The 27,825-nt window shown below is 40.6% G+C and overlaps 2 protein-coding genes across 4 annotated transcripts in view; both read left to right on the forward strand.

Moving 5' to 3' along the window:
- Positions 1-7,909, forward strand: part of rcan3 (regulator of calcineurin 3) — a 42,833-nt gene extending 34,924 nt beyond the window's left edge. For 2 of the 3 annotated variants that reach the window (XM_069662149.1, XM_069662152.1), the window contains 3 exons: positions 278-451; positions 1,551-1,722; positions 4,906-7,909. In XM_069662149.1, coding sequence (XP_069518250.1) covers positions 278-451; positions 1,551-1,722; positions 4,906-5,060 — 501 coding nt within the window. In that variant the 3' untranslated portion in view covers positions 5,061-7,909. Of the gene's footprint in view, positions 1-277; positions 452-1,550; positions 1,747-4,905 lie in introns of all 3 variants that reach the window. The other variant, XM_069662150.1, reaches the window with a different exon arrangement.
- Positions 7,910-14,287: 6,378 nt separating this feature from the next.
- ncmap (non-compact myelin associated protein) lies at positions 14,288-27,432 on the forward strand. Its single transcript, XM_069662428.1, has 4 exons — positions 14,288-14,574; positions 25,276-25,382; positions 25,795-25,879; positions 26,448-27,432. Exons 2-4 carry the CDS (start codon positions 25,289-25,291, stop codon positions 26,725-26,727), a joined length of 459 nt encoding a protein of 152 aa, XP_069518529.1. The 5' UTR covers positions 14,288-14,574; positions 25,276-25,288; the 3' UTR covers positions 26,728-27,432.
- Positions 27,433-27,825: the final 393 nt, after the last annotated feature.

Raw genomic sequence — 27,825 nt, forward strand, 5'->3', positions numbered from 1 at the left:
AAAGGTTGGAAGGTTTATTTACATAAAAGCGTTTTGTTTCAGGGAGAATAGCTGTTAATTGCTGCCCCATTTACAGACGATTCCCTCTTCCTCTTGATAACCTTTTCCTATTATTCCTCACATCAAATCCAGAACAAGTAATTGGAATTTCCTCCAACTATATCCTCAGAATATCAGCGTATATGACGAGACTTTAATCGGCAACCTGCTCAATAATAAAACACAAACATCCTCTAACCCATCTCTTTGTCGTCTTTTCTGTTTTCATCCTCTACAGGAGAGATTCGAGGCGTTGTTCAGGATCTACGACGAGCAGACGACTTTCCAGATGTTCAAAAGCTTCCGGAGAGTCCGGATCAACTTCAGCACCCCGGAGGCCGCCGCCCGCGCTCGCATCGAGCTGCACGAGTCCGAGTTCAACGGCAAGAAGCTCAAACTCTACTTTGCCCAGGTGAGTGACAGTTAAGGGGTCAGAGGAAGGGCATGATGGACTGTCGAAGGAAGATGCCTGCACACAAATACACACACACACAACAGAACTCGGAAAAGTAGGGCGACTCTGGCTCCGGCCACTTCCTCTGTTTTTTGTCGTCTCAAAGCCACACCTGAATGCTTCCTCAACCCACCCACCCATCTGTCAAATCTTATCTGTCACATGATTGAACACATGCACACATTAATTCTTGATTTGTCTTCCATTGCTGCTGTAAATATCTGTGTGTCTGTTGCCTTCAGGGTAGAAAGCGGGGAGGGATTAGTGAAGGTTGTTTCTGGTGCAAACACAAACGTTGTGTATATCTTCAGTCCTCAGTGATGAAGTTATACATATCATACATGTGTACACATACCTGCAAGACTAAGATGAGAGCAGGCTTGGCTTTCATAATTTGTTAGTGAAAAGATGTGCAGTAGGTTTGGTTGTGGCTGTAGCAAGTCCTGGCAAGTCACTGAAATGTAGCAACCAAACATATGTTAAAACAGCTGTTACACTGGGTGCTGGTTTAGCTCAGTTGGTAGAGCAGGCGCCCCATGTACAGAGGCAACAGTCCTCAATGCACTGATCGCAGGTTCAACTCCGATCAATCGGCGCACGTCATCCCCCACTCTCTGCTCGCCACATTTCCTGTCTCTCTTCAGCTGTACTATCAAATAAAGCCAAAAAAACAAACCTAGATTAAACATTTTTAAAGCACAATTTAGCCTCAAGCTTGAACATCATTTGTCCTGCAAGACATCAAATTCCTACTTTCTGGGAATCCATGAGACAAATTAGAATTGATGCTGTTGTATCTCAAATACGTCAAAGCAATGAACCCTGCTGGGGACAGAGGACATCAGTTTAAAGATATAAGATGTAAGCATGCTGGAGTTGGCGAGGATGCTAATTTACATCTGCAGTCCCCGGGCAGGTAGCCAAATAAAAACAGACACACAAGTTGACACGATCAAAACCCCCTTAATATAAGGAGGCCCAAACATTTAGACATTCATTTAATGTACAGGCAGGATACAAACTATTCCAGTATGACCAATCATGTCCTCTTCCATAGATCCAGAATGGCGACGAGGACATCGACAAGTCGTACCTGGCCCCTCCCCAGCCCGTCAAACAGTTCCTGATCTCACCGCCCGCCTCGCCACCTGTGGGCTGGAGCCAGAGCGAAGACGCTACGCCCGTCATCAACTACGACCTGCTGTGTGCAGTCGCCAAGCTGGGACCCGGTCAGTACCCAGGAACTAATTTCAGTGAGCATTGACAACACAGACACGCACAAAAAACAATACAATATGGAGGAGGAAGTGTGTAATGAAGGTCGTCCAGTCGTCCAGATACAAACAGGAAATAGTTTCACGCTCTCAGCGGGGTGTTAGAGAAAGGTTCTGTGTCCAGGAAGCAATTTCCTCCCATGATTTCCACTGATATATAGGAAGCAGCATTAGGTCCAATTTACCTGATCAGCGCACATATAATGTCATTATGAACTGTGTGTTATTTTAAAATCAATGTCTCTAATTGTAATGTTTGTTAACATCAATATTCCTGCCCCACTGTGCACACAGTCTTAGTTAGGCAGCAACATAACAAAGCCCATAAATGAAATCCACAGTGCCATCCACCATCCGTCAACGTCAAGGGTACTCACATTGACGGAGGGACATGCTGACATCTCTAAGGAAATATGCCTCAGTGCTAATATTTGTTACTGTTTGTTTGTGTATGGATATGGTAAACAAACATTCCAGGTTGATTGTACGCTGAATTTTTTATTATTGATGTCAGACGGCCCTTTCCCTCGGCACTGTGTCTCACTCTGCACAACGGCCCTGCATACCTCCGGATGCAGCGCACGGTATCAGAACAGCTGTTTGGGTCAGCGGTTCAACTACTACAAAACAAACTATCCCTTCAGTAGGCTGTAACTTAGGTTACAATTGTTAGCACTTCCAGCTAACAAGCTCATTACCTACAATGCAGCAACCAAACATTGCTTCCATGGCCAAGGTAACAACATTAGTCTGTGTGACAGATTAGACACTCATGGATGCTTTTAGAGCAACTTCAGCCAACGTTAGATGGTCCTCATTCTTAAAGACCCCCTCCAGTGAAAATCAAGTGTTTAACCTTGTAAGCATCTCCATGTGGTGTTTTCATGTGCTACAAGACATATCAGGGACAACATAAGCAGACATCCCCATGGCTGGGCCTGTCTGCTTTTAAACTGCAGTGTACCAAGGACAGGCTGAACAACACGTTTTCAGATTGGCAGGTTTGTGACGTCACAAACCTAAGGAGCCAATCCCGTTAATGGACAGGGTGACGCTATGCATATAATTATGTGCAACCTATGGCAACCACTTTGGTGATGCGCGAGCCAGCTGTAACTGTCATCTTTGCAAACTCACTACTGACTACTAACGTTAACGTTACTGCTACTATTTACTACATTTCAAGCGAGCTAAGTTTCAACAAGTTGCAACTAAACGATGGCAGAGACGTGTTTTGTTTTTTCGCGTTTAAACATGATTCGGGATGGTCTTTAAAGTCCTTCCATCCAGACCGTACTTGTGAACACGAAATCTCAAATACACCTTGAGGGAATATCTTCAAAAAACAAAAAAAAAACAGCCACTTTTACTCAAAGAAAAACTGATTCATTTTGGTGGCCAAAGGTCTGGTATGTCAGCAACACCTTGAGGGACTTTTATTTATTCATCTATTTCTTAATCCATCAGGGAGAAACACTCTACCTCTCTCTCACCTGTTAAAGAAAGAGAGACATTTTCTGGTATCGTGTCCATCCTGTAAATGACTGTGGTGAGACTCCCCTGTTTAATGCAGGTGTACTCATGCTGTTGGAATCATTTAAATATATATGCTCCGTCATCTCCACAGTTCTACTCATATCCTGTGCTGAACACTAATGGATGTAAAGTGCAACTTGACAGGTGGGCGGAGGCACACAACCGCTGTAGTTCAAATTCTTTATCATACAAAATCATACTAATCAGCAGCATCTATATTATTCTGTTTCTTTGTCTTCTGCAGGGATCATCCACTTGTGAGGACCCATTAGCTTTAGCCTCTTTTACCATTATGTTATGTCCTGCACAGTATGTAACCATTATTAGTATGAGAATGATTAAGCTTAGAATAACCATTATGAGTATTATTCTAGTCAGCAAGACGCAGCATTTTCAAGCTTTCCATGAAGCTATTGTTAGCATTATTAATGAGCTACAGCGGTGAAATACTTGCAGCTACAGTTGCCATTTGATCTGACAAAACTGACACTTGTGTGCCAGAAATGAAAAATCTGCTTTTGTCTACGTCAGTATGAAATTAAAGTGGATGTTTGTTTGCTCAATCTGCCACCATAATCATTGTAAAGTCTATTACAAGCAGTGAATTCCTCTGCAGGAGTAAACTGAAATTCAGAAACATGAATCGTGAGCAAACACTCCTGAACCAACAAACCTCATGATTATAATGCAAATCAGCTTCACTGCACCACAAATAGATCTTTGCAGCCTTTTGTTACAATCCCAGCAAAGGCATGAAACGTGTAGGCAGCGAAGCTCGACACAGTTTGATTTAGAAGGTTTTAAGATCTTCTCCCAAATACGTAGTTTCCCCCGGCAGCAATTCTGCTCAGAGATAATTTTGGCTGCCGCGCCGACGAGATTTTTGATTGCAGCAACCTTTATGAAATGTCAGCTAGCACATATACAAAGGTGTGACCTGTGTTCCACAGTGCGGGTGTGCTTGTGTGTTCATGCTGGTGAAAAGTCTGCATTCAATTTAACACTATCATCTTTTTTGATGATTAAACTATCCACAAACATGCACGCACACATGCACGCACACATGCACGCACACACACTGTCCAGGGGCATCAGGAAATGGCTTTGTCCTTGGCCTCACATCCTGGCATCTAGGATCAGATTAGCGGCGGGCTGCAGCACAGCGCGCTGACTCCCTCTGTCAACCCTCCGCGGTAACAGCAGGACTCCCATTCACTGTCCGTCTTCCTGTTTGGCACCGTGGAGAAAAAGCAACGAGACCAATTTCCTCCTGTCTGCCAGCTGTCTGATCTGGTCTCCATGGAAACTGTGATACAATCTAGCAAGTGTGTGTTTTCAATCTGAGTCGGCTGAGTTTGGCATCTGCACAAATACCAGGGCTATTCTGAGGAGAGACGTTTTGTTTTCTCTTGAAGGCTTGTCCTTCCATCTGAGCGCTTAGCTGATCTTACAGACAATGGACAGACAGGAAGTAGATAATTTTGTGCTGTAAAGATATCCTCAATGTATAAAAGTAACATTATAATAACAATAAAAAAGTATGTATAGTTTTTATTGTAACTCCCCCGTCTTTCTTGCCCCGCTCCTTTTCCTCTCTTCCAGGTGAAAAGTACGAGCTCCACGCGGGGACCGAGTCCACCCCCAGCGTGGTCGTCCACGTGTGCGAGAGCGAGACGGAGGAGGACGAGGCGGCGCGGCCAAAGCAGCAGATCGTCCAGACCCGGCGTCCCGAGGGACCCCCGAAAGTCTTCAACTAGAGAGGCCTCCCCACGACACCGGTGCGGCCCCCGACCGCCCCTTAAAAACCCGCGACACACCTGCCCTCTCTCTCTCGTCTCTGCACTCACAGAGAGCGTCGACGCCCCTCATTTCAGTTCAACTACAAGCAAAAACAAACCAACAAACATTGCTCGAAGACGGTGTTTGTGGGGAGCGTGGCGATGGAATGAGGCGGCTTGAAGGGGATGGATGAGAATCACACACACACTCATCACATTCTGCGGACAGCGTGGGGAGCGGCGGGCATGCTTGCCTCCAACCCCACCAACCCTTCGTTTTCAGCAAGAGGGGTCGGATATACCTGTCCCAACGCAGGCACCTGTCACTTTTCACACACACTCAGCTCTCATTGCTAGTCAGTAGCGTGCTAGTCAGTTAGCTTGTTAGCTTGTACCTCTCCCTTCGTCTCACAGCTGTATGTACAATAATCTTCAGTTGGGGTATCGCCGTACCTCGAAACAGACATTTTTTCTTCTTTTTCTACGATAAATTGTGTTTTCAGACGACATATAAAAATATATACGTCTGTTTTTTCTGTTGTTTTTCATTCATTTTCATATCTGCTGGTTTGTCGCTTCAGCTTGCATCAAGATTGAGTGTGTGATGTTCCCGCTCTTGTCTGCATGTATATACTGTATAACAAAAAATACGTACAGAAACACAAATACTAACAAGATATATCAAGAAAAAGGAACTTATTTAACATCACACACAGCACGAAGCGCCATATGTGACTAACAAAAGTTGTGGTGGTTGTTTGACTCTTTTTTTGCTTGTTTTTTGCTTTTTGTCTTTTTATTTGGAGAGGTGTTGTTTTTCGCTGAACTACTAGATGTGTATTCTTACTCTGTATTTGATACCCAAATACTTTTTGCATGCTTAGTTACTTCTGTAGATGAGGAGCTGAGGTGTTTTTTTATTGTTGTTTCTGCTGACAGGGAAACAGTGCGACGATTTTAACAGAAGTGCATATCCCCGTGACGTCGAAAAAGCAGAGTGGGTTTTTTTAGCGAGACTGACGGTTCAGTATTCAACTTGATGGCAAATTAGCATTTGTCGCTTTCGTTGAGAGACAGTTCATCCCCCTCTTTTTCTTCAAGGGGAATCTGATTTATTTCTATTTCGTTATTTTTGTTGTACTTCACATCTTTACTGTCTTATGTTGTTTGATCTACTTTCTACGTGTCGACTAATTGTGTTTTTTGCACTGAGTATCTCTCGATATCTCCAAGCAATTGCGGGGCTCCTGACCGCCTCCTACTGCGCTGCTTCTCGCTGTAAATAGCTAAAGCGGTAGATTTGTGGAAATAGTCCATTTAGATTTTGTAGATTTACCTGAAAGCATTTTGCTGAGAAAAGGGAAAATTAGGTAGCCTCATGAGGTACCAACCAAAGCATCCACTCACCTCATACATACTCTGATTTTTCTTACTCAAACACCCTGATGTATGTTGTTAAAGTGAGCGGAAAAATAATCATATTTCCCCTTCAAACAGCAGTATGTTTAATTTTTTACACACATACTTTTTGTTCCTTTTTTGGGGCTTAATTCTCCCAACAATCCCGTCTCATATCACTCCTCATTCAGTGGAATATTTTAGTGCTTTAAAAGCAACATGAGCAAATTTTCCTAACAGGGCTTTTTGGAGTCAGCGGTGAGTCTAATCCTTATCTGTCTTTAGGCAGCATGAAATCTAACAAGACTTTTTTTTGCTTTATAACAGTATTAGTAAGCAAAAGACAAGTCTGTCTGCATGTGAGCACTTTATTGTCGGTGTTTTGTTCGTTTCCTTCTCCTAAAAAAAAAAGTCTTTCTTGAGACAAAGTAGGAAGCACATTGCATTCTTCTCTGTTTCTGTTTTCTTTCTTTTATCTCAAGCTAAACACCTGGTTAGCCTTTTCACCAGCATATTGCAAGTGAGTGAGAAACTCCACTTCCTGTTTGCTCGTGTGAACCTTGGAGAATTTCAGGCCTTCTGGATTTATGGGTGTAGATTAAGGCGTAAGAGGTTTTAAATGAGGCAGGATGACACTACAAAACAAAATCAATGTCTTTGTTTTTCCGTGTTTGTCCACAAGAAACATTCATCTTATCTTCTGAGAAAGTAGTTCTTTGAGACGCAGCATGTCGGCAGTTTTATTGGCGCTGCAGTGAAGCTGTCGCGGTTGTCTGAGCAGACGGCAGATTGGAGGAACTACTGAGGTGGATCGTGATAAAGAGGAAGCAGCAGAGACACTCGTGAAGATTTTTTTACTCTCTGTGGTCATGGTGTTTAAACTGGGTGCATTTTGGTCACAGTTGAAATGAAAATGTATATTAATGTACATACGCCAAGTGTTTTTTTGTTTTGTTGCTGAGGCCAGTCCCAGTGTGCAGTTTGTTACGGCTTCTCTTGGCAATGTTGTAATGGAAAAAAACAAAAAAACAAAACAAAGAAAAAATACAAAAAAGTTTAACAATAAGTCCTGAAGATGCTCGATCAAAAAACCAACTGTCATTGTTGTTGTGTTCAACATGGACTCTGTTTGAATGTTTCTTTTCTTTCTGGGGAACGTCTACTAAAAAGGTCAATTATACCGTTCGTCACTGTTGTACTGTTTCTGTTGAAATATGAATATTGTGTCTTGTATTGTAGGAATCCAGAAAACAAAGTAGCAAAACAAGCAATAATTTACAGTTCTATGATACCGGTATGTGTATTTTCATGTTCTGTACTTATTTCTCGGAGATGGTCTCTGTCTCTTGCAGTATCCGCTTCTATTTGTGTAGTATAATAGCAATTTGTTTCACATAGAGAAATACATAAAGACTTATTCTTAAAAGCCACGTGCAGTGTTGTTTATTTTAGGGGTTACACGCGTGGGACGCAAATACAGCTAAAGAAAGAGATTTGTAATGTAGACTTTAAACATGGCACCTGCTAGATTTATCACATTCTGATTGCATGACACATATACATCTGTGGATAACTCGCTTTAAGCAGTTTTTGCCTGCAGTATTATCATTACATTCAAGCATGCAAAGATAAATTCATGGTTGATTAACAGCACTAATGGCTGGAAACCTTTCCAGGTTGTTTAGATAAATCATTAACTATTTTTTATCAGCAACAGTTTAAAACATTAAAATGTCTGTTGTGTGTCGCTTTCGTCTACATAACATAATCTTTGAGCTATAAAACAGCACTGCAACTTGGAGAACGGGATTAAAAATCTATATTTTTTTGTGCTACTACATATTTCTTCCAGGTAAGTCCAAGAGTTTTCCAAAAACTATGGGCCGGTTTCACAGACAAGGCTTTGAGTAGTTAAACCAAGTTTAGCTTAGTTAGTTGGAGACTGTGGGGTCCTGGAGTAAAGTAAGTAAGCCTAAATGAGAACACCTGTGTTAAGCCTCATTAGGTTAATCATGAGCACATGCTGTTGGTCTAATGGTGCTCACAAGAACCCAGAATGACTGGTGTGAATCTTGAGATAAAGCAGAGGCAGAGACTTTGTTCAAAATACTTTAGTGAGTCTACTGAAACAAAACTGTGTCAAACATCCAATAATTGAAAGTAAAACCCAGACTGCTTTCACTGAGCGAAAGAAAGAGAGTGGTTGGGCTGCAGTTTGCAGCAAATTCAACGTAAATGAAATTATAACAAGAGAAGTTCAACTTCTTGTGATATCTTCATTGTTTTCAGTATTTTACTTTTCTCATATTTATATTCTTGTGACACATTTTAGAATGATATCTGCCTTTATAGACTCTGTGGAAGAACCTTAAACTGGCTTTAAGTATCAACTCAAAGCTCAATCCAAAAGGCAACTGGACTTGGTTAAAGTTGTTGAAGACGTTTCACCTCTCATCCGAAAGCTGGAAGTATAAGCCTCTGTAGGTCATTATGCTAATAGATGTATAATCAAGGGAGAGTCCTTTTGGATGAGAGGTGAAAACGTTCCGGATTAAGCTTTGAATTACCGTGACCTGGATGACTGAGAACCTTCACAGACATATAAGTATCACAAGGGCCGTGCACAGACATTTTTGGGGGCAGGGGCTCAAGCAAAAAAAAAATGCACTTGCCCCTCCAACATGCACCAATTCCCACCCTGATGTTGTCACACCGCCGTCTTCCATAATCACACATTATGTTGATAAAATGGGAACTGTTTATATTCTACTGAACCACACTACTCCCCTAAGAAAACAAAGATTTGATATGTTTTCATGAAAGTAACGCAGTCAGTCAGTGTTCAGTTGTTGAGACTAATTCAGTCTCATTAGATCGGTGCTTTCCTTGAGAAAGACAGTTGGGAAGGATGCAATTTAACGACATCCAAACAGATCGGATATATTTGTTACATCTGTCCATCCAGCGTCAGGGAGGTGAGAAAGATGTTTTTTGCCTTTCAATGGATAAAGGTGTATTTGCCTCTTCTTGCAGTGTTTATGCTGCTTCTTATTTCCCAATCAAAATTTGTTAAAACTTTTATTTTAACTGGGAAAACACACGGCTGTGCAACTGTGACATGCCCAAGCTATGAAACATCTTAAAACATTACGTTTTAAAAAACTATAAAGATAGGGGGCGAGTAAAACCATGCAAAATGTAACTTTACATTTTTTATTTATTTATTTTAAATTAAGGGTACTTTTCGACTCTGGGGGTACAAGGGCAGGGGCTCAACCCCCCCTTGGGTCCGACCTGTGCACGTGCCTGAGTATCAACCAACTACATCTTTGGCCATGCTAAAGACACGTGTTTAGCCTGTGTTCGGTGCTAATTAACAAATGTGAGCATGCTAGCATGCCACACTGAGATGGTGGACATATAGGAGTAAACCTACAGAGCATGACCGTGTTAGCATTGTCATTGTGCTCATGTTTACATGTTAACGTTAGCATCAACTCAAAGCATCTCTTAAGTCAAGCTTTACAGAGCTGCTAGCATGGCTATAAAATGTTAGCATCGTTTAAAGACGGCCATCTTTCAGTTAAACAGCTGCTTTGCTCTGTGACTCAAATACAGTGATAATATGTTAATGTGTTGACTAAATGTGGGGCTATATATCAGCACAATCATGCAGATATTAATATAAAATATGAATACTATTATGACCCTTGTAGCTATACATTCACACACATGTTTTACTATCTCTATATCATACACACACTAAATGCTACACCTTTTTGCTGTTTCCTTTCAAACTACAGCATTTCACATTTCATAACAGTTGATAAGAATTGCCATTACTTCCTCACTAGGTTACAAAATACACAGAAAATCCTTTATCACCTCAGTGACATGTATTTAAATCCTGCTTTAAGCTAGAAGGGAACAGTCCTCTGCCACTTGCACTTTTGCACCTCATATTTCCCCCAAGGACCTCACAGCACTTAATATTCTGTCCGCTCGGAGCCTCGCTTTAAAGGTAAGGACACGGACAGCAAGGTTGAGTTAATGATTCTTTCAGTGAGCGACGCTGAAGAAGAAATTTATCACCTGCACGGTGAGGCGACTGTGTGGCAATACAGCCATGACCTGTACAGTCAGCGGCCTATTGTATTTCACAGGTGCAGTTTCCTCGTGTCAGTTGTGAAGAAAAGACGATTGCTCATGAATTCCATGACAGTACACTTTACTGTCCTTCCTTTTTCCTGAAAAACTACCATTCATTGTTATGTAAAAAGAGAAGAACAATGATTTCAAAGAAAGGGGTGTTTTGCAAGAGCAGGTTTGCCCACGAAAGATGGAAAGTTACCTTTCTGATAATCAAAATTAAGAAGCAGGTATAAAGAGGATCCAGGTTCATAAAGGTTACCTGTGTCACGGCTGACGTATTAACAGGTCTACAGGTGAAAACAAACAACAGCTGTCAGTATTTTATAGGTACAGAGGACTGAGCAGCAGCTGTGAGATGAGGTATACTCTGTGTCTTCCTCTCCGTGTCACAAAAAGGCCTCTCTTCACGGTACGGCAACGAGGAATTCCTCCTCACAATGACCCTTACTGTTAACGTGAAGATGTGTGAGCACCTGAGAGGAACGGATCAGGTTAACATGGCCCTTTAGTGTTAATGGGGCCAGTTTGTACCTCCAGATTCCTTTAAAGGTACTTTCCAGAATGACACAGCAGCGGACAAGCAGGAATCTTAAGTGATGCATGAGTCATGAGTTGACCAGAAATATACAATGAGTCTTTAGTAAAGTGGCTTCTTTAAAGTACACACAGTGTAATCAACAGACACAGTATAATGGGTTTATTCTGGCTGAGTTCAAACATTTACCACAGCTTTTATGTCCCCTAATACAATAAAGTGGTAAGTAACAGTGAAAGTAAACAGTTTTATCTCCCACAGGAAGAGAGTGAGTATAAGCTGGCTGCCAGTGTAAGTCCTGCTGTTTTATATTGTTAGGACAGGCGTGGAAAAAATAACTTCTCATGGCACTTTTAAGATAAAAGTGGATTTCAGTGTTTGTGGTTTCTCAGAAATAAAGACAGTCCTGGCTGAAAACAATTGGCAATTTTTAGCCGTGCTAGCATCAAAGGTCGTTGTAAAATAAGGAAAGTTAAAGTCATTCTATGTCGCAGAGTGTGACTGGTTTATGACTATAAGCTGAAGACATCCCTGTTAGCCGCAGTTGTTCCTTGTGTTCAGTGCTATTAACAGATGTTAGCATGCTAACATGAAAAACTAAGATGGCTTGTCAGTACCCCATCCGTCCTGGCTGCCCGATCCGTTCTGCGCATGCACGACTCGAGAGAGTTGTTTTTGTGTGCTGGCGGTCGAATTGGCGTGTAACATTAGATTAGAGTTGTGTTATTGGGTTGGCTGTCAAATTAGCTAGTTTTACCAAATTAGCTAATTAGTATGTATGATACAGAGTTCTTTTAACAATCAATGTTAATAAAACAAGCAGTTGTGCATCCTTTCTGTGCTTTTATGATGACTAATAACGGCCATGTACTGTTATTTGTATTGCAGTGAAGTGTATTTGTCTAATATTGTGTTGTTAATAAAGGTATTGAAAAAAAGACTTGCTGCCGTCAAACGTTCACGGGCAGGAATAAGTATGAGCATGCGCAGAACGGATCGGGCAGCCGGGATGGATGGGGTACTGACATGCCTATCATGGTTAAAAAATTAAACCCATTTAGCATCAGCATGTTAGCATTTTCATTGTAAGCTAAGTAGCAAGCCAACATTAGCATTTAGCCACTGTGCCTTAGTCCAGGCTAATAGAACCGCTAGCTAGTCTTGTTGAAAACGATGTCTTTAAGCTAGTAGACAACTAGACAGTTGTCGCATTACTTTGACAAGCTGATAAAACAATTCACTGACAGATTTAGTCCCCAAATTACTTTCAGTTAGGCCACTGGAAAACCAAATCTCTTTTAAGGTCTCCTAAATGTGCAATTTAAGAGGATATTAAGATGGGAACCCTGTCTTATTGGCGATGGCTCAGGTTTCCAATCCTGACGTAACAAAAAACTTTTGGGACACTTTTGACTGCCAAAAAGGAGCACAATCTGAGCGCCTTTGGGACACTTTTGTACACACAGAAATGTACAGCCACTGACTTTAGAGATATTTTTTCAACCAAAGATTTTGGCGCCACAGGACGCTTTTTTTTCCTGCAAAACAAATCTACTGCCTCTGGGTGTGTCAGTACGGAGACACATTTGTCGACCAAAAATTTGATATCCACTGCTCACCTGAGTAACTCATTTGTTTAACCCAAAATTTAACAGCCACTGGCGGCCAGAGGAACACTTTTGTCTGCCAAAAAAATGTACAGCCACCTGGTGCTTTAGGGACACTTTTGTCCTCAAAATTTTCAGTCATTGGCTAGCTTACAGATACTTTTTGTCCCCCAAATTTTACAGCCACTGGGCGCTTGGGTGACACTTTTGTCTGTCAAAATTGTTTAGTCTCGGCCCCTTAGGGACAATTCTGTCCATCGCAAATATAACAGCCACTATAGGGACCATAGGGACACTTTTGTCTGAGTAGAAAGGCCCATTTTTCCGGCAAAAATTTTACAGCCATTTTTACTTAGCCATGATTTTCAAAGACTTATTATGGAATATTATTGACTTATCAGGATTTGTCTAATTTTGTCCTTTCATCATTGAAAACAGCAGAGGAGAAACTCATTCTTTCAAGTTTTACCACAAAATAAACGATGACCCACCTTCTGTAAATCAAAGAAATACTGCACACACGGTGTCTACACCATTCCTACTAGACAGAAACCAGACAATGCTGGGACGGCTTTTTGAGAGATGTATTGTTCTCTGTGAAACCTGACCCCTAGCTTTCAGACTTATGTAACCATCTTCCAACACCTCTAAACATTGGGACACCAGCACTGCGTAGGCCATCGGGTGAAGTTAAGTTACACTTCCTCACAAAGGCTTGATACTCACTTGCTTTATAGTGGTGGGCACGTCCTAGCCCCTGGAGGTAACATGACGCGGAGACTTGTTTGCTTTTCTGCTCCGGTGAGAGTGAGACAGATAGCAGGGCACTTTAATGGCACATTTTCAGTGGACAACTTTCACACAAATGTTGCCAAGTGTTTGAATAGAGGTCATTGTCCAACGAGAAGAAAAGGCATGTTATATCTTTCCTAACAAACACACCCAGCACCCTTTGGACAGTTATTGTACCAAAACACATACTGTCGTTAATTTTCAACTACATACATAAAACAAGTTCCCAAGAAGATCAAGTGATCTGTCATAATTACATAAGGACACACTCACAGAAAGCATGCACACACATGCAGTCTTATTATTCTCTATAAAGAAAAGTTAATTATTAGTGTTTTTGATTGTTGTGCATGACTTTAAGAGAATAGAATTGACTTACAAGCACGCACAGTTTAACCCTGGTTTTTACTATTTAAGATGCTATTTCATCTTCTTTGACAAAACACCCTCAGAGCCCCACCCTCGGACATTCTGTGAGAGGCAGACAGGCAGATTTGGAGAGGATGTAGTCATGGTGAGAGCCGAGCCGAGCAGACAACGCTGCAGAGGCGCCTCGCTTTTTGATCATCAACCACGGCACGCCTAAGGGCCAGGCGGAAGGACCTGAAAAACCAGCTGCCTGACATTATTACTCTCAGTGAGGAGCAGCTCAGGAGCAACAAGTGAGCGAGCGTGGAGTCCCCTCCTCCCTTTCACATAAACACTGTGATTCCCACAGAAGCCGCACACAGAGGCATCTCTGCTTGATTTTAGCCCCGTGTCTGTCCCCTCTGTTTGGACCTGTGGGACTGTCACTTTACAGCAGCAGCACCTGGGACCTAAATTCCTCTCTCTGAGAAGCTCATATACTCCTCTTTTCCCTCGTGTCTCACTCTCACAGAGCCGCTGTGACTGTCAGCCCTCCACCTGTGGACTATGCCCCCCTCGGTCAGCTGAGGGAGGGGGCTCGGCAGCGCTCAGGCTCCCATCTGGAAAAGGCTTGAGCTGAAATCAAAGAGGAGACTGTAAGGTAAGTCTAAACAAACCACTGCTTTTCACTCCTTCTTCTTCTTCACCTAAACTTGTAGTTGAGAGCCGTTTGTAACTAAGTCTTTTAAGTGTGTGAGGGTGTGTGTGAGGGGTTCTCCCAGACAACATGGCGGGACAGCAGGTGAGTCTCAGGTGAAAGGGAATCGCTCACATTCCACAGAGCGCTCAGATTTAGAGATCTGCTCTGTCACTGTTGAACGAGCGGAACGACACTGATTTATGTCGGAGTTTGGCAGACTCGGTTTCAGTTCCCACCGCTATCAGCTCGCTGTATCTCTGCTTGTGTTTGATGTAAGAGCTCGACTTATCATCTCATCACTTGCCACTGCGTCGTAGGAAAATATGACTGCTGTTTGTACAGTCAGGGCTCATACAATGTAACTACTATGATTGTCAAGTTCTTATTATTTTGGAGTTTTTTATTAACAGTAATTTGAAGTAGTTTGAGCGGGACAGAAAAGTTGCCAGTCCTCTTCGCTCATCAAATCGGGCTACAGTCATTCCTTTAAGGGCTAATGACTGTTTGAATACCAGCTGCACCTTTAACACCTTTGAGTTGAAAATAGGCTTAGATTAGAGTGTGGCTTGCTTTGCAATGTCACTTGGACAGTGGCCAGTGTATACAGTATGGATACGTCTATTTATTGGCCTACAATAGTTATAAAAATTTGAAAGAGAAACAGAATAATTTAACCCCCAAATGAGCATCAAAATCCTGAAAACATAAAAGAATATCAAGGTGCATTTCTTCTGTATATGTTCCACAATATATTATTCACTCATTTTAATTATAAATATAAAAATAAGGAGCTTGTTATGAGATCGCCACTGCCAAACATTAAGAAGCTGAAATGAGCATGAAACACATCTTCAGTCTGGCCTTGTAGACGATAAGCTCGGCTATTGTAGGTGCTTTATCTCGGTGTGCATGTTCAACTGTAATCGGCATTGTTTGAAGACGATAGTATTCTTTGTAAATGCCTTATAATGAAACATGTTTTCAATCAGCACCTCTGTTTTTCAGGATTGAAAAGTTAAATCTTTATTATCATTTACAAAGCGGGGGGGGTTAAATGTAATAAAAGGAAACCCCAGCTCTACTGCGTGACGTCAGCTAACATGACAGCGGTGTTAGTCATGTAATGTGGTACTTAATGTATTAGTCTTATTATCGGATTATATTACTCATGGAAAATCAGAATGCCCTGACTAGAAAATCCAAACCCAAACTATTTGAGCAGCTGTCATGATTAGAAATCTATATTAAAGGAGATGAAGATGATTCCACAATCTCTTATCACAGAAGCACCTTTGTAAACAGGAAAAAGTTGTTGGACTGGTTGACCCACATAGATGCCCTTGACTGACAGGTGAGCTCCTGACCATGTAAATAAACCCAGGAAATCTGTTTCAGTCAGAGTTTCTGAAGGATTTCAAATCACCTCAAGTGACAGTGATGAGAGCGTGACCACTTTGTTCCAGTGAGACGAATGATAAACTCATTAAATTGCCAACAATATCAATAAACTTCTACTTCTTTGCAGTCTTTGTGCCTAAACAGACACTCATCATTTCAAACGCGGACTAGTTTGGACAATGAGGGAATCAATCAAAGATGTTTCTCAAAAGCACTGACATACAAAATTGGCTTGTTAGTGCCACCCACCAACAATAATAAATAACAATTTGTCACGCTATTCCACACATACATTGTAAGCTAAGAAGTTGTTGAGCCAACCTACTGTACCCCTCAGTGACAAAGTACTTTTTTATTCCATCCAAACCCTGTTCAGTTATTTTTATATAAATTCAGTTGTATTAAATTGGACTAAGACTAAGTTGGTTCTCAGATAATCTTTGCACATTAAAGTTTACATTTGTTGGGACACTACTCTCAAATAAAGCAACAGATACAATTACAATGTTTTATTACCAATTGGTACGGTCAAGATACGATGAGTATTAAGGCCACTTTAAAGACAAAGTCGGAAAATTACGACTTCATGCTTGTAATATTCCAACTTTTTTCTTGTGAAATTAAGACTTTGTTCTTGTAATATTACAACTTTTTTCTTGTAAAATTAAGACCTTATTCTCGTAATATTTATTTATTTATTTTTGTAAAATTCCGACTTTTTTATCGTAATATTACAAATATATTTAAAGAAAAAAATTAAGACTTCTGTTTTGTAATATTTCGACTTTTTTCTTGTAAAATTAGGACTTTATTCTCGTAATATTACGATTTTTTTACGTAACATTAAGACTTCAGTTTTGTAATTGTACGACTTTTTTCTCAAAAAATTATGACTTTTTTTCTCGTAATCTCAGATTATTTTTTCTTTAATGTGGCCCTAATACGCCGTCGTACCAAGATATCAAAGTGGCTGTATATATTTTAATGTTAGACAGGAGACATCCAGCTATCACAATCCATACAGAAATCCTCTTACTTCACAAAATCCAGCTTTCATGGTAGACCTGAAGTGCAACTGTGAAAGGTGTTATTATAATTATTTAGGGCAATATTTGTTGGACAATGCAGCCTGTTCTTCCACGTTAAATCATGAAACTATTGATAAGATTCAGTGACTTAACAATACTTTTAATTAACTTGTTTTTAAACCTCTGATGTCACATTTACATCACTGTACGCCTGTCAGTTCTGTCGCAAATCCCCCCATGACTGATGGAGGTCAATAAAAGCCAAAGTTAAATCCCTCTTTAGTGTCACATCTGGAAAATTTACATCTGACGTGATACAGATGACCTCTCTGCTGCCACTTTACACCTGCGCTTCAACTAACAGCTCCACCTGTGTCATATTAACCTGCTTCAAATATTGACTCTGACGTTGTTTGATGAAGGTCAGACGTTGAATGTGTTAATGGTCATGTGTGCAGAAGCAGGTTGTGTTATTGTGCTGGTTGTGTGGAACAACACGTGCAGAGGGGAAAAGGTCGAGCTGGCCGACAACTTTGCCTGGAATTTCCTGGTATAAAAAAAGAGGAAACTAAATTGTTCCTGCTCTGTGTTGCGAGACCAATAAATGATTTGTTTACTGAGGGAGGAAGAAAGGATATTGAATCTGCAGTGAGAGCGTGGAAGCTGCAGATTGTGGAACAACAAACAAACTGCTATTACAGCGCGGAGATGACAGGTCGATGAGGAAGTACATACTGACATCAAAACAAAGTACTCTGATTAGATGTAGTTAGAAATTCCTTTGAATGAAAAATTAAAAAGCATCCTTTAAGCTTGCATATTAATGATTAATGTAACTTGTGATACATTTGACTTTTAGCAGAGGCAGACTAGTGGTCAGCACAGGAAGAAGAACCTGGGTTCAAGTCTGTCCTTTTGTGGAGCATTTCAAAGTTGAAATGTTCACATGGATTTTTACTTTTTTTTTTCTCATATTGGAAACAATTTCCTGTCATTGTCCTTCACCAAGTGACTGGTCTTTACAGGCACACACTAACTTTTTGTATCGTGAGAATAATTGATACTGCTGATAGCAATTCCGAGGCTATGAAGGATGCTAATAATAGTTTACATATTTTTGGAACGCACTTGTTTGCTTTCTGGTGGAGAACTAGATGAGAAGATTAGAACTGCTCACAAATCTATGAAGATCAAAGGCTACAGCTTGTGGCTGTGTCTAGCTGTTTTGTCTAGCTAGCTACTTTTCTAGCTTATCTTAGCAAGACTGGAAGCAGGGACAAAAAGCTAGCCTTGCTATATCCAAGGTAATGAGTTGAACCTACTAGCACCTCTAAAGCTCACTTATCAAAAGTTTTAAATCTATTTGCTTAGTCGATACAAAAAAAGTGTAAAAGTGTCAAACAGGTGTTTTTACAGGGACTGCTCCTAACCAAGACAAAGTCCAACAAATAGCCTAGCTTAAAAAAATGGATTTATTTTGTTTTCACACTTAATGTTCAGATTATAAAATATGTTGGTTAACAAAAATTTAGATTTTTTTTGCACTTAGATGAAAGAAAATGCTGTTAGACAGATTTAGTTACCATTTGACATAGCCAGGATAGCTAAGATCAGCTGAGCTAAGCTAGCGGCTGACTTGAACATAACTACTTTACATTACTTTACAGTGGTATCAATCTTCTCATCTAAGTCTTGGCTTGTCTTAAAGCATCTACCTATTTGTCATAGGTAATTTCAAACCACACAGCCTCTTCCATTAACATAGTTTGCAATTGGTGATGTGCTGTTATATAATGCTTGCACTTATGTAACTAACTAGCTTCACTGCTCAGGACATTTATGGTATGTGTTACTTTGGCAGTGCCAAGCACAAGTTATTTGTACTCCAGGAGGTCATCGTGAAGTCATGACCTTGCTGTAGGATGGTGAGCAGTACGAGGGGTAGCTGAGTTAATTGTAGGTGTTTCCTTAGCTAAAGGCCATCCTGATCCTCAAGTGACCTCCATCAAAGCTACACCTAAACTCAGCCTGTATTTAGTCTGATATATTACCTACTTCTGTCGACACACCCCGTTCTGTGAGAGCTGACACATCCGCCCCTTACTGATAAAACACCACCATGTGCCATAAATGCTGATGGAATCTCTGAACATACCAGAGTGGTAAAGTTGAATATGTCGTTACACATTTTGTCTTTTGTTTAAAGTAACTGTCGTACTGCAGATAGTGACGTTTTTAATGACCTAGTTTTACTATGAAAATAGATTCCCCTCCTGGGACGGTAAAGACTATCTTTTACTTACTTCAGTTACGCCCTCACCTCTTCCTGACAAAAGCTGGTACACATGATGCCTGGCATTCTGTGCTTACAAATACAGTTTGGAGATAGAGATAACAGTGATGCTGTTTTGGCTACAACACAGAGCAAAAATCTTGAAATGAGCACCTCAATTTTAAGATCAGATTTATTTTATCTTAAATCAAAATTGCCCTTAAATGGCTGGTTTCAGCACAAATTGGGTTTTGCTTATCGGGTAGCTTGATCTGTCATCCTTCCATACGTCACGAGCGGTTTGGCAGAAGACATAATACAAACTTTTCCTTAATTTCAATATTATCAGATACAGAAAATCATTAGTATTATCATCATATATCATTATTATAGTGAGAAAACTGTAAAGAGTTCTCCATCTTTATATACATTTATATAAATTACAATACTGTATATGTCACTTAATTCCTTACTTTTAATAGTCGCGGGGGGCTGGAGCCAATCCCAGCTGTCATTGGGCGAAGGGCGGGGTACACCCTGGAGTGGTCGCCAGTCAATCACAGGGCTGACACATAGAGACAGACAACCTTTCGCACTCACACCCACACCTATGGGCAATTTAGAGTCACCAATTAATCTTACGAGCATGTCTTTAGCTATGTTAAAATAATATTTACTTGACTGTTAATCACATAACCTTGAGGACATCCGCTCCATGCTGTATCGTCCACCATGTTGCCAAAACAGTGGCGTTACCAACCATATATTGGAATATGACCAGTTATCCACTTATCAGAAGCTGTCACTTCTGCAAACAGCAACATGATGTATGTCATCGTTAATCTCCACGCTTAATAGTATGTCAACACTGACAGCGTTTGTTGTGCAATGTTTGCTGTGGAGCAGGAAGCTGTATAACACGTACAGTACGCACAGGTATCGAGTACGAGCTTCAAGTTTCTGTGCTCACCTGTGATTTTAATCTGATTCTGAGACTTTCAAAGTAAAAGTCCATTATTTTCTACAAATATTAACCCTGTTACAGCAATGTATTGTGTGATTTATCAATCTATATCTACACTAATGACAGGTAGGTCACACATGTCACATGTTAAGGGCTGTAAATGGTTTCACAATGTCTCCAGGATATGCACAACCGGGGCGGTGAAATGTAAACTTTTACGCTCCATTTATGTCAACGCACACAAGCCTCTGTATTTGCCCATACATTACGCTTAAACACAGTAGCCTATAAAGATATCATACAAAAAGGAGATACATCTACAGCTGGTTAGCTTAGCTTAGCATAAAGACAGCTAAGGGAAACAAAATCCAGCTTTAAAAAAACTCTTTAAGCCCATGTGAGTAGTTTTTCGCTGGTTATGAAACAGACTGAAATTAATTGTCATGACTCTATATGACCTACAAAAGCAAACCAGACCGTTAGCGACAAGATTGATTATTTCTATGTAGTTATTTTTAATGCTTTAAACTGCTGGCGGGGGGGTAGGTGTCAGACAAAGCGATTAACCGCACGCTGCCTTTGTTTACATTCCCAGGGCAAACATTTAGAGTGAGTGATACATATGACTGTAAGCAGGATCAGATTTTTTGTTCAGAACCACCACTTCAGCATGTGCAGGACATAATCAGCAAAGAGTTCAGAGGTACAGCTTTGTCCACAGGGGGCGCCAAAATCAAAACAAACCAAAGTTCTTCACAGCAGCTTTAAGTTTACTAACTTACTTTTTATATCTTGTTTGTTGAATCTGTATTAAAAAAACTAAATAATTAACATTTCACTTAAATCAGGTACCAACTAGCAGAGGAAGTTGCTCCCAGCCGAGAAATAGTCCAAACGACATTTTTAACTAGTGAGATTAGGTTGTAGGTTGTTTTATTACCTTTTTTAAGAGCTCATCTGGCTTTCCCCTTGTTTCCAGTCTTAAGGCTAAGCTAAGTTAAGCTAACTGGATGCTAGCTGTAGCTCCATATTCACCGTTTGTACTGAAGAGAAAATAGCGTTATTCTTCTCTTTTACTCTCTGCAAGGAAGTGAATTAGCTTTTGTTGAACTATTGCTTGAACAGTGGCAGCACCTGTGGTAGAAAATAATAAGGCTACTGTATGTGTGTGTGAAAGTGTGTCGGTGTATCTGTCAGCAGCTGGGTGTTGACGTGAAGACTTTTGCCTCCCGCCTTCTCATATGTAACAAAAGGTTATTTGTATCTTAACCACCTGAAATTTAACAGTGAAGGTGGTGCATTTTATTTCATGAACTAAATCATGACTTTTTTGTTAAAGTATGTGGTTTCTTCAAGTAGGTCATTCATGTGGTTTTGAGAGTGACAGCAGTCTAATGTCTGTCAGCACTTCCCCAGTAGCTTCATCACAGCGGTATCTTTGCATACTTTCTTGTGTATTTGACTGCGATCAATCGAACAAGGGAGACAGTGAGGTATGTGTGTGTGTTGCAGCTGCTCTTCCCTGTACCAGGCTTTTCTGCTTTTTATAGCTGATGCAAATTTTGTCCGCTCGAAGCACCTGTTCTGGTTGTGCTGCCGTGCCTCACTCCCGGCAGACGCGCTGCAACGTCACTCTCATTGGTGTCTTAACTGTGACGATCATTTAATGCAATGCGTCTTTCTTTATCCGCCTCTCACAGTTGGAAAGTTTTTCTTTAAGCCAATATGAGACGTGCACATTAATTGTAATGTCATAAAATATAATGATATGTTAACACACTGGGTGACGTTGGGATTAGTCATTGAAGCTGTTAGATAATAAGAAGCACAAAAAGACGACTGGATGCTTATTAACAAACTGCCTGAGATGCTGTTGTCGTATTCAGAGGGACAAAGCAGGTGATCTGATAAAAGATGATTGTGATTATTGCACATGAACCTTTTCTAATGAATGACCACATCTCTGCGTCACACTGGATTAGTACTTACTATCAGTGACCCTCATTATACTTTCACGTGAAAAGAGTGTGACGAAATTTCCGTGAGGGGCTAAAAGTAGGAACTGAAGAGGGTGACATTTCTACAAGGCAGTAAATGTTCACTTAAATGTTCACAGGTGTAATTATTCTGTGTGAAGTTTGCATGTTTCTATTTTTGACTGTGCCGAGGGCTATAATCTCGACTCAGGGGAGGTATCGCTTACAGGGACAGCCCTGACCTACAGCAGTGTGTGGGTTGTTTCCTGAACAGTATCAGGGATCCTCCTCGGTGATGGAGGATCTCTGCATGACACGTGACGATAGCAGCACAGTAGATTAGATTAAGATAACTGCGTGCTAATTTGGATCAAAATAGAATAAAGCTTCCCTGATAGCCTGCCTGAAGGATCAAAACATCTGAGAATATACTGTACATTGCTGGTGTTGCAAATGTGGTACGACTGTGAGCTCACAGACTACAATAACAAATATTTTTGCGCTGTAAATGCACCTGCCTAAAACCAAGGACAGAGTTGTCACTTTTACACAAAGTTCTAGAGGAGGAAACCATTAAAGAATAAGGCTTGTCTATATTTCCTCTCGTCAGCAAATCCCTTGAAAAAACAAAATACAAAACAAAGTCTTTTTATAGGCCTACTTTCAAATTTCCTGACCTCATCTGCAGCATTCAGTGACAAGTCAATTTGTTTGTACAACACAAACAAGTTTATAGTTTACTCTTTGAAAAAGGCTCAGTCTCTCTCTAACAGCTGGCAATGTAGTTTAAAGAAAACCTTACTCAAACAGGAGTATGCAATGCATATGTTTGGGACTATTTTCTACGGAAGACCTTAGCAGACATGCATCCATACATTTAATTTACTCCATTATCCTGTGGTTTCTGGTCATTTTCTTGAGATCTCAGAGAGACTTATTTTTCTCGTTATCTCGGGAAAACAAAGCTGTTTTTTCCCATTATAACCTCGAGATAACAAAGGGATCATTTTCCGGCGATCTAGAAAACAAAACAGGCTGGTCACTGTGATATTACAGACCAAGATGCTGCCATTGGCTACACTGATGAGGTCATTTAAACCCAGTGTTGTGACCAAGTCATCTTTGCTCAAGTCCCAAGTAAGTCTCAAGTCATTTGGTCCAAGTCTCAAGCAAGTCTCATGTCAAGTCACAGGTTATGTGAAGTCAAGTCGAGTTCTTAGTTAAGGCAATTCAAGTCACTTTCTTTCCACCCAACATACAGCACTCTTACCTGTAGTATCCGGCCTTTATCAAAAGAAAAGACAAGGTGCTAGTAGCTCGTCTATTACTGATATATCTGGTCAATTTATATAACCTGTTCTAGAAGTATGACAATGAATTGTATCTGTATTATCTCGGCACAGACGCAGCCATGATGATGGTCTGGTCTGAGACAGAATTGAGTAGTAACGAGTACGACTGATGAGGCTTCTGTTTGGGGAAAAACCATCAGGTAGCGGGGGCGGGGGCTTTGATGTTGCATTTTGCCATAGCGAGGAGTTTGACTGACAACCAGTCATCCAATCATGACAATTACATACCGGGGAGCTTTTTGAGTCGTCCAATCATGATTCCCAGTTTGTGCTGCATACATACTTGATAGTTAAGAAGGAACTTGACAACATTGAATTTTATCATTTTATATTTAACAGCTGACCATGCCTCAAGTCAAGTCAAGTCTCAAGTCATCAAAACAGTGACTCGAGTCGTCCAAGTCACCAAGTCTCAAGTTTACATCTCTGTTTAAACCTGTTTCTATGTTTGTTTTGTGCTTTTATAACTCTGGGGATACGAGTTATTATCATCTGACGTTACGGTGGTGCCGCATCGCTATCTCATGATAATGAGAGAAATAAGTCAAGATCTCGAGAAAACGACCTGAAATTACTCGTTATCACTGGAAAACGGAGTAAATATAATGTATTGATTCATGTCCACGAAGGGCTTCCGTTATTTTCAGCGGGGGATTAATATACATTTGATGCTCCTGTGAATATTTATAACAGCAGAATGATGTGTGTGTGTGACTCTCTAATAGCTTCACATACGGTGACTATGTTTTCAGTAATGAAAGAAGTACAAAACAAGCGGATTACCGTCGTGTTTTAATTGTTTTTGGACAACACTTGAGATCTGTTGCTTAGAGAAGTATGTTACATTAGGATGTGGCAACAAAATACTTGTTTGTATGATCATTTTATTGTTGGTTTTGGTCTTTTAAGAGGATTTATTGACAATGAGACCTACACTCGAAAAAAAAACCCAAAGTATTATTTACTGATTTCCCTCTAAAGTCTTGAAAGGTGATCACATGATGTGTGTAAGCATGTAGCGGGTGGAGAAAATATATAATTAATTAATGTTGAATAAGCTCCAAAAAAACAGAGCCATGGTGCAGCATTGTGTGAACATTACTTCCAGTTCTGATCTAAAACGCACCAGTCTGTCAGTTGACAATACACATGTGAAACCTCACATGTTTGTATAAAGCTTAGCACACATGGCAATGCCGTATGAACCTGCTGTGTGATCTTAAAGCCAGCTGCAGAAGAGCAAACACAGTTCTTCAGTCACGTCTGTCCAATGAGGAAAGATTTGTTTATTGCCCCGTGAGGATTGATTTAGCGTTAGCTCTGCTTTGATTTTTTAAGTGTACTGTATGAGTTGGTCTTAAAATAGATGCTAATAGCAGCTGTAATTTGGCCAGAACATCAGGGCTGTGGTGGTAACGTCCGCACTTATTAGTAGGTAATACACAATGTTCTGGCGGGGAGGCTCATTCCTGTGGTTTGTATTGATGCCACGCCCTCTGCTGTGCCATCAAAGTCGTATCACACTATGATATTTTAATGATTAAATTATTCATATTTTATCCGTTGTACTTTCTTGTCTTTGAAAAGTGTTTGCCTTTTATAAATGCCGTTCTGTGTGGTCATGGTTTAAGAGCATGTTTAAGGAGTTTGTTTTACTTTTGTCTGTCTGCAGGTTATTGCTGAAGATGCAAGCCTCAACTGTCTCACCTGTGACCAACACTACTGCACCTGCCAACACAACCGCTGTCACAAAGTCCAAAGAACAAATACTCATCCAGAGTAAGCATATGTGTTTGTTTTCCTTTTGAAATTAGATTAATATGTAGCTCTGAATAAGGTGTTTGATTCAGAGATTCATGCCAAAATAATATTACACGACAAGCCAAGCCTTATAAATAACCTGTTGTGTGATCCAGTCTGATCTAGATGGTTTGAACAGGAGTGGCACTCATGCATTTAATAGGAACTATTTGACATGTTCTGTTTGCTTGTGAGTGATGCTGTTGCTAAGTAACCACACTCTACTTGTGGCTGGAGGATGCACAAAATAAGTTAAAAAGCACGGAGCAGAGAGGATACGAAGAGTGTAACATGCAATTTTAACACCAGACACACATGAAAAACAACCTTTCAGTGCGTTAATCTCTCATTCCTCCTCCTCCTCCTCCTCCTCTCTCTGTCTGTGTCTCAGGTTCTGGGGCGATGATCGCCATCATCGTCATCGGCATCATAATCATTCTCGCCATTCTGCTGATCATCCTGAAGACGTATAACAGGTAGGGCCGCATTCCTGTGTGACAGGACAATTCCTGCATAGTGAATGTCACGGGCCGTGGAACAAACAGTCGTTCTATTATTATCCACTGCAGGGAGGACGAGACAACAGCTGACAGCCTCTTTTTATCAGGCTTACTCTGTGGTTTATGTAAATGAAAACATGTGATTCTTACAGTTTGCAACCTTTTTAGCCTGTGACCCTTAAGAGACACAATGCATACTCCTAATAACTCAATGTTACAGGTCACATACTGTATGTCCATGGGTTGTTTTTGACATATGTGATCTGCTTTCGTCTGTAGTTCCCTTTTTGGATTCTTATATTAAACATATTAACATTTAAATAAAGTGAAAGTCTAAATATTTGCATAAAGGTACTTGCTTGTGGTGGTTGTAGTTTTTGTTCCACTTGCAGAATGAGATTAGACAGCTTAAGAGTGTTGAGTACACCTTTTTAAAGAAACAATTACTGCGCATCACACACTAATTTGCTAAACAAAAGTGAAATAAATAGTTTGTGAATGACGTGAGAGTTTGCTTTAACACCCTGTTTTTTTTCATCCCCAGGCGGACACATGTCTCCAGAGTCCTGGGAGCCAGCGGCGGCTCCAAACCTCGTCAGAAGATGTCCAATTCCACACAGCAGAGCAGCATGCCGCTGAGCCCCATAGGACTCAACTCTGTGTCGGGCAGCGTCCCCCCTTTAATCCCCGCCTCGGAGAACGTCTCGGCGCTGCCGAGAGTGGAGCTGAACAGCCTGGAGGAAACCAACATAGAGCAGTCCAGCACCAACAGCGGCTCCACTTCAGTCACTATACACGGCTCTCCGTCATTAGAAAACACATAACAGAGAGACTAAGGGTTTGGTCTCGCAGCAGGCATTGACTGATGTGTCGTCTTCATACTGTGTGCTGACTGAATCCAGTGTCGTCACCGTCATCTCCACCAACTGAGCCACTGCCGGTGACTGCACAGACAACAAGATGTGCTTTTGTTGTGCAAAAATAAACATCATGAACAAAACTGTACCATAAACAGTCACTATGGATCACATGAAGGAAGAAAACTGAGACTTTGTTGTGAGGAACTGCTTCTCGGCTACAGTCAGTGTTCAGATGCCATAAGTTTGTTACTGTTTGTGCATTTTTTTGCAGACGTTCCATCAAAACTAACACAATGAAGAAATCTGTAGTAAAGACTTATGGACTAACAATGTTGCTCTTAAGTGTGTACATTTCTGTATTAAAGAGGACCACGTAGGTTTGTGAGTAAACAACAATGTTCCAACTAAATGTGGTTGACCCTGAAATATACTGTCTTGTCTTTACTGTCTGTCATTTGATCTTAGATTAGTTTTTGTCATATAAAATGTCAATGTATTTTATTTTGTTACCGTGTATGATGAAGACACCACAGAGATATTTTAAGAGACATCTTGGTGTCAGCCCAACACCCTGATGTGAATCCTTTTAAGTCCGATGCCAAAGGATTTTGCACTTTATTTTTGTTGATCCCTGTATTTGATTGTCTGTGGTTCTTTGAATGAAATGAGATGAAAATAAAACTTAATGTTTCTATTTGAGGTTGACTTGTGTTGTTAAATGACGTGTCTTTGTACAGAGGACTAAATTGAATGGAAGTAGAAGGAAGTCAGAATTGTATGAAACCTCAAAAGGCTGTAAAGAACAAAAGAAGAGAATAGAAAAAAAGGAAAGAGTGAGAACAAAGTTGCATAATCCCTTCACAGAGGATGGGGCAGTTTGGATATTGTTAAACAAGTTATTGCGCCCTCAGCTGGCGCTTTTCGGTACCACAACATCAAAAATCCAGCTGAAAGATGCATTCAAGATGTTGCTTAATGTTGCAGTTCATCAGTAAGACCGTAATCATTAAAACTAATTAATCTTAACATTATTCAGTATTTAGATCTCATTTTAATTCACTT

Source organism: Semicossyphus pulcher, unplaced genomic scaffold (genome assembly GCF_022749685.1).
Source record: "Semicossyphus pulcher isolate SPU_LCO1_2020_fin unplaced genomic scaffold, fSemPul1.0.p SCAF_14, whole genome shotgun sequence".
Taxonomy (NCBI): domain Eukaryota; kingdom Metazoa; phylum Chordata; class Actinopteri; order Labriformes; family Labridae; genus Semicossyphus; species Semicossyphus pulcher.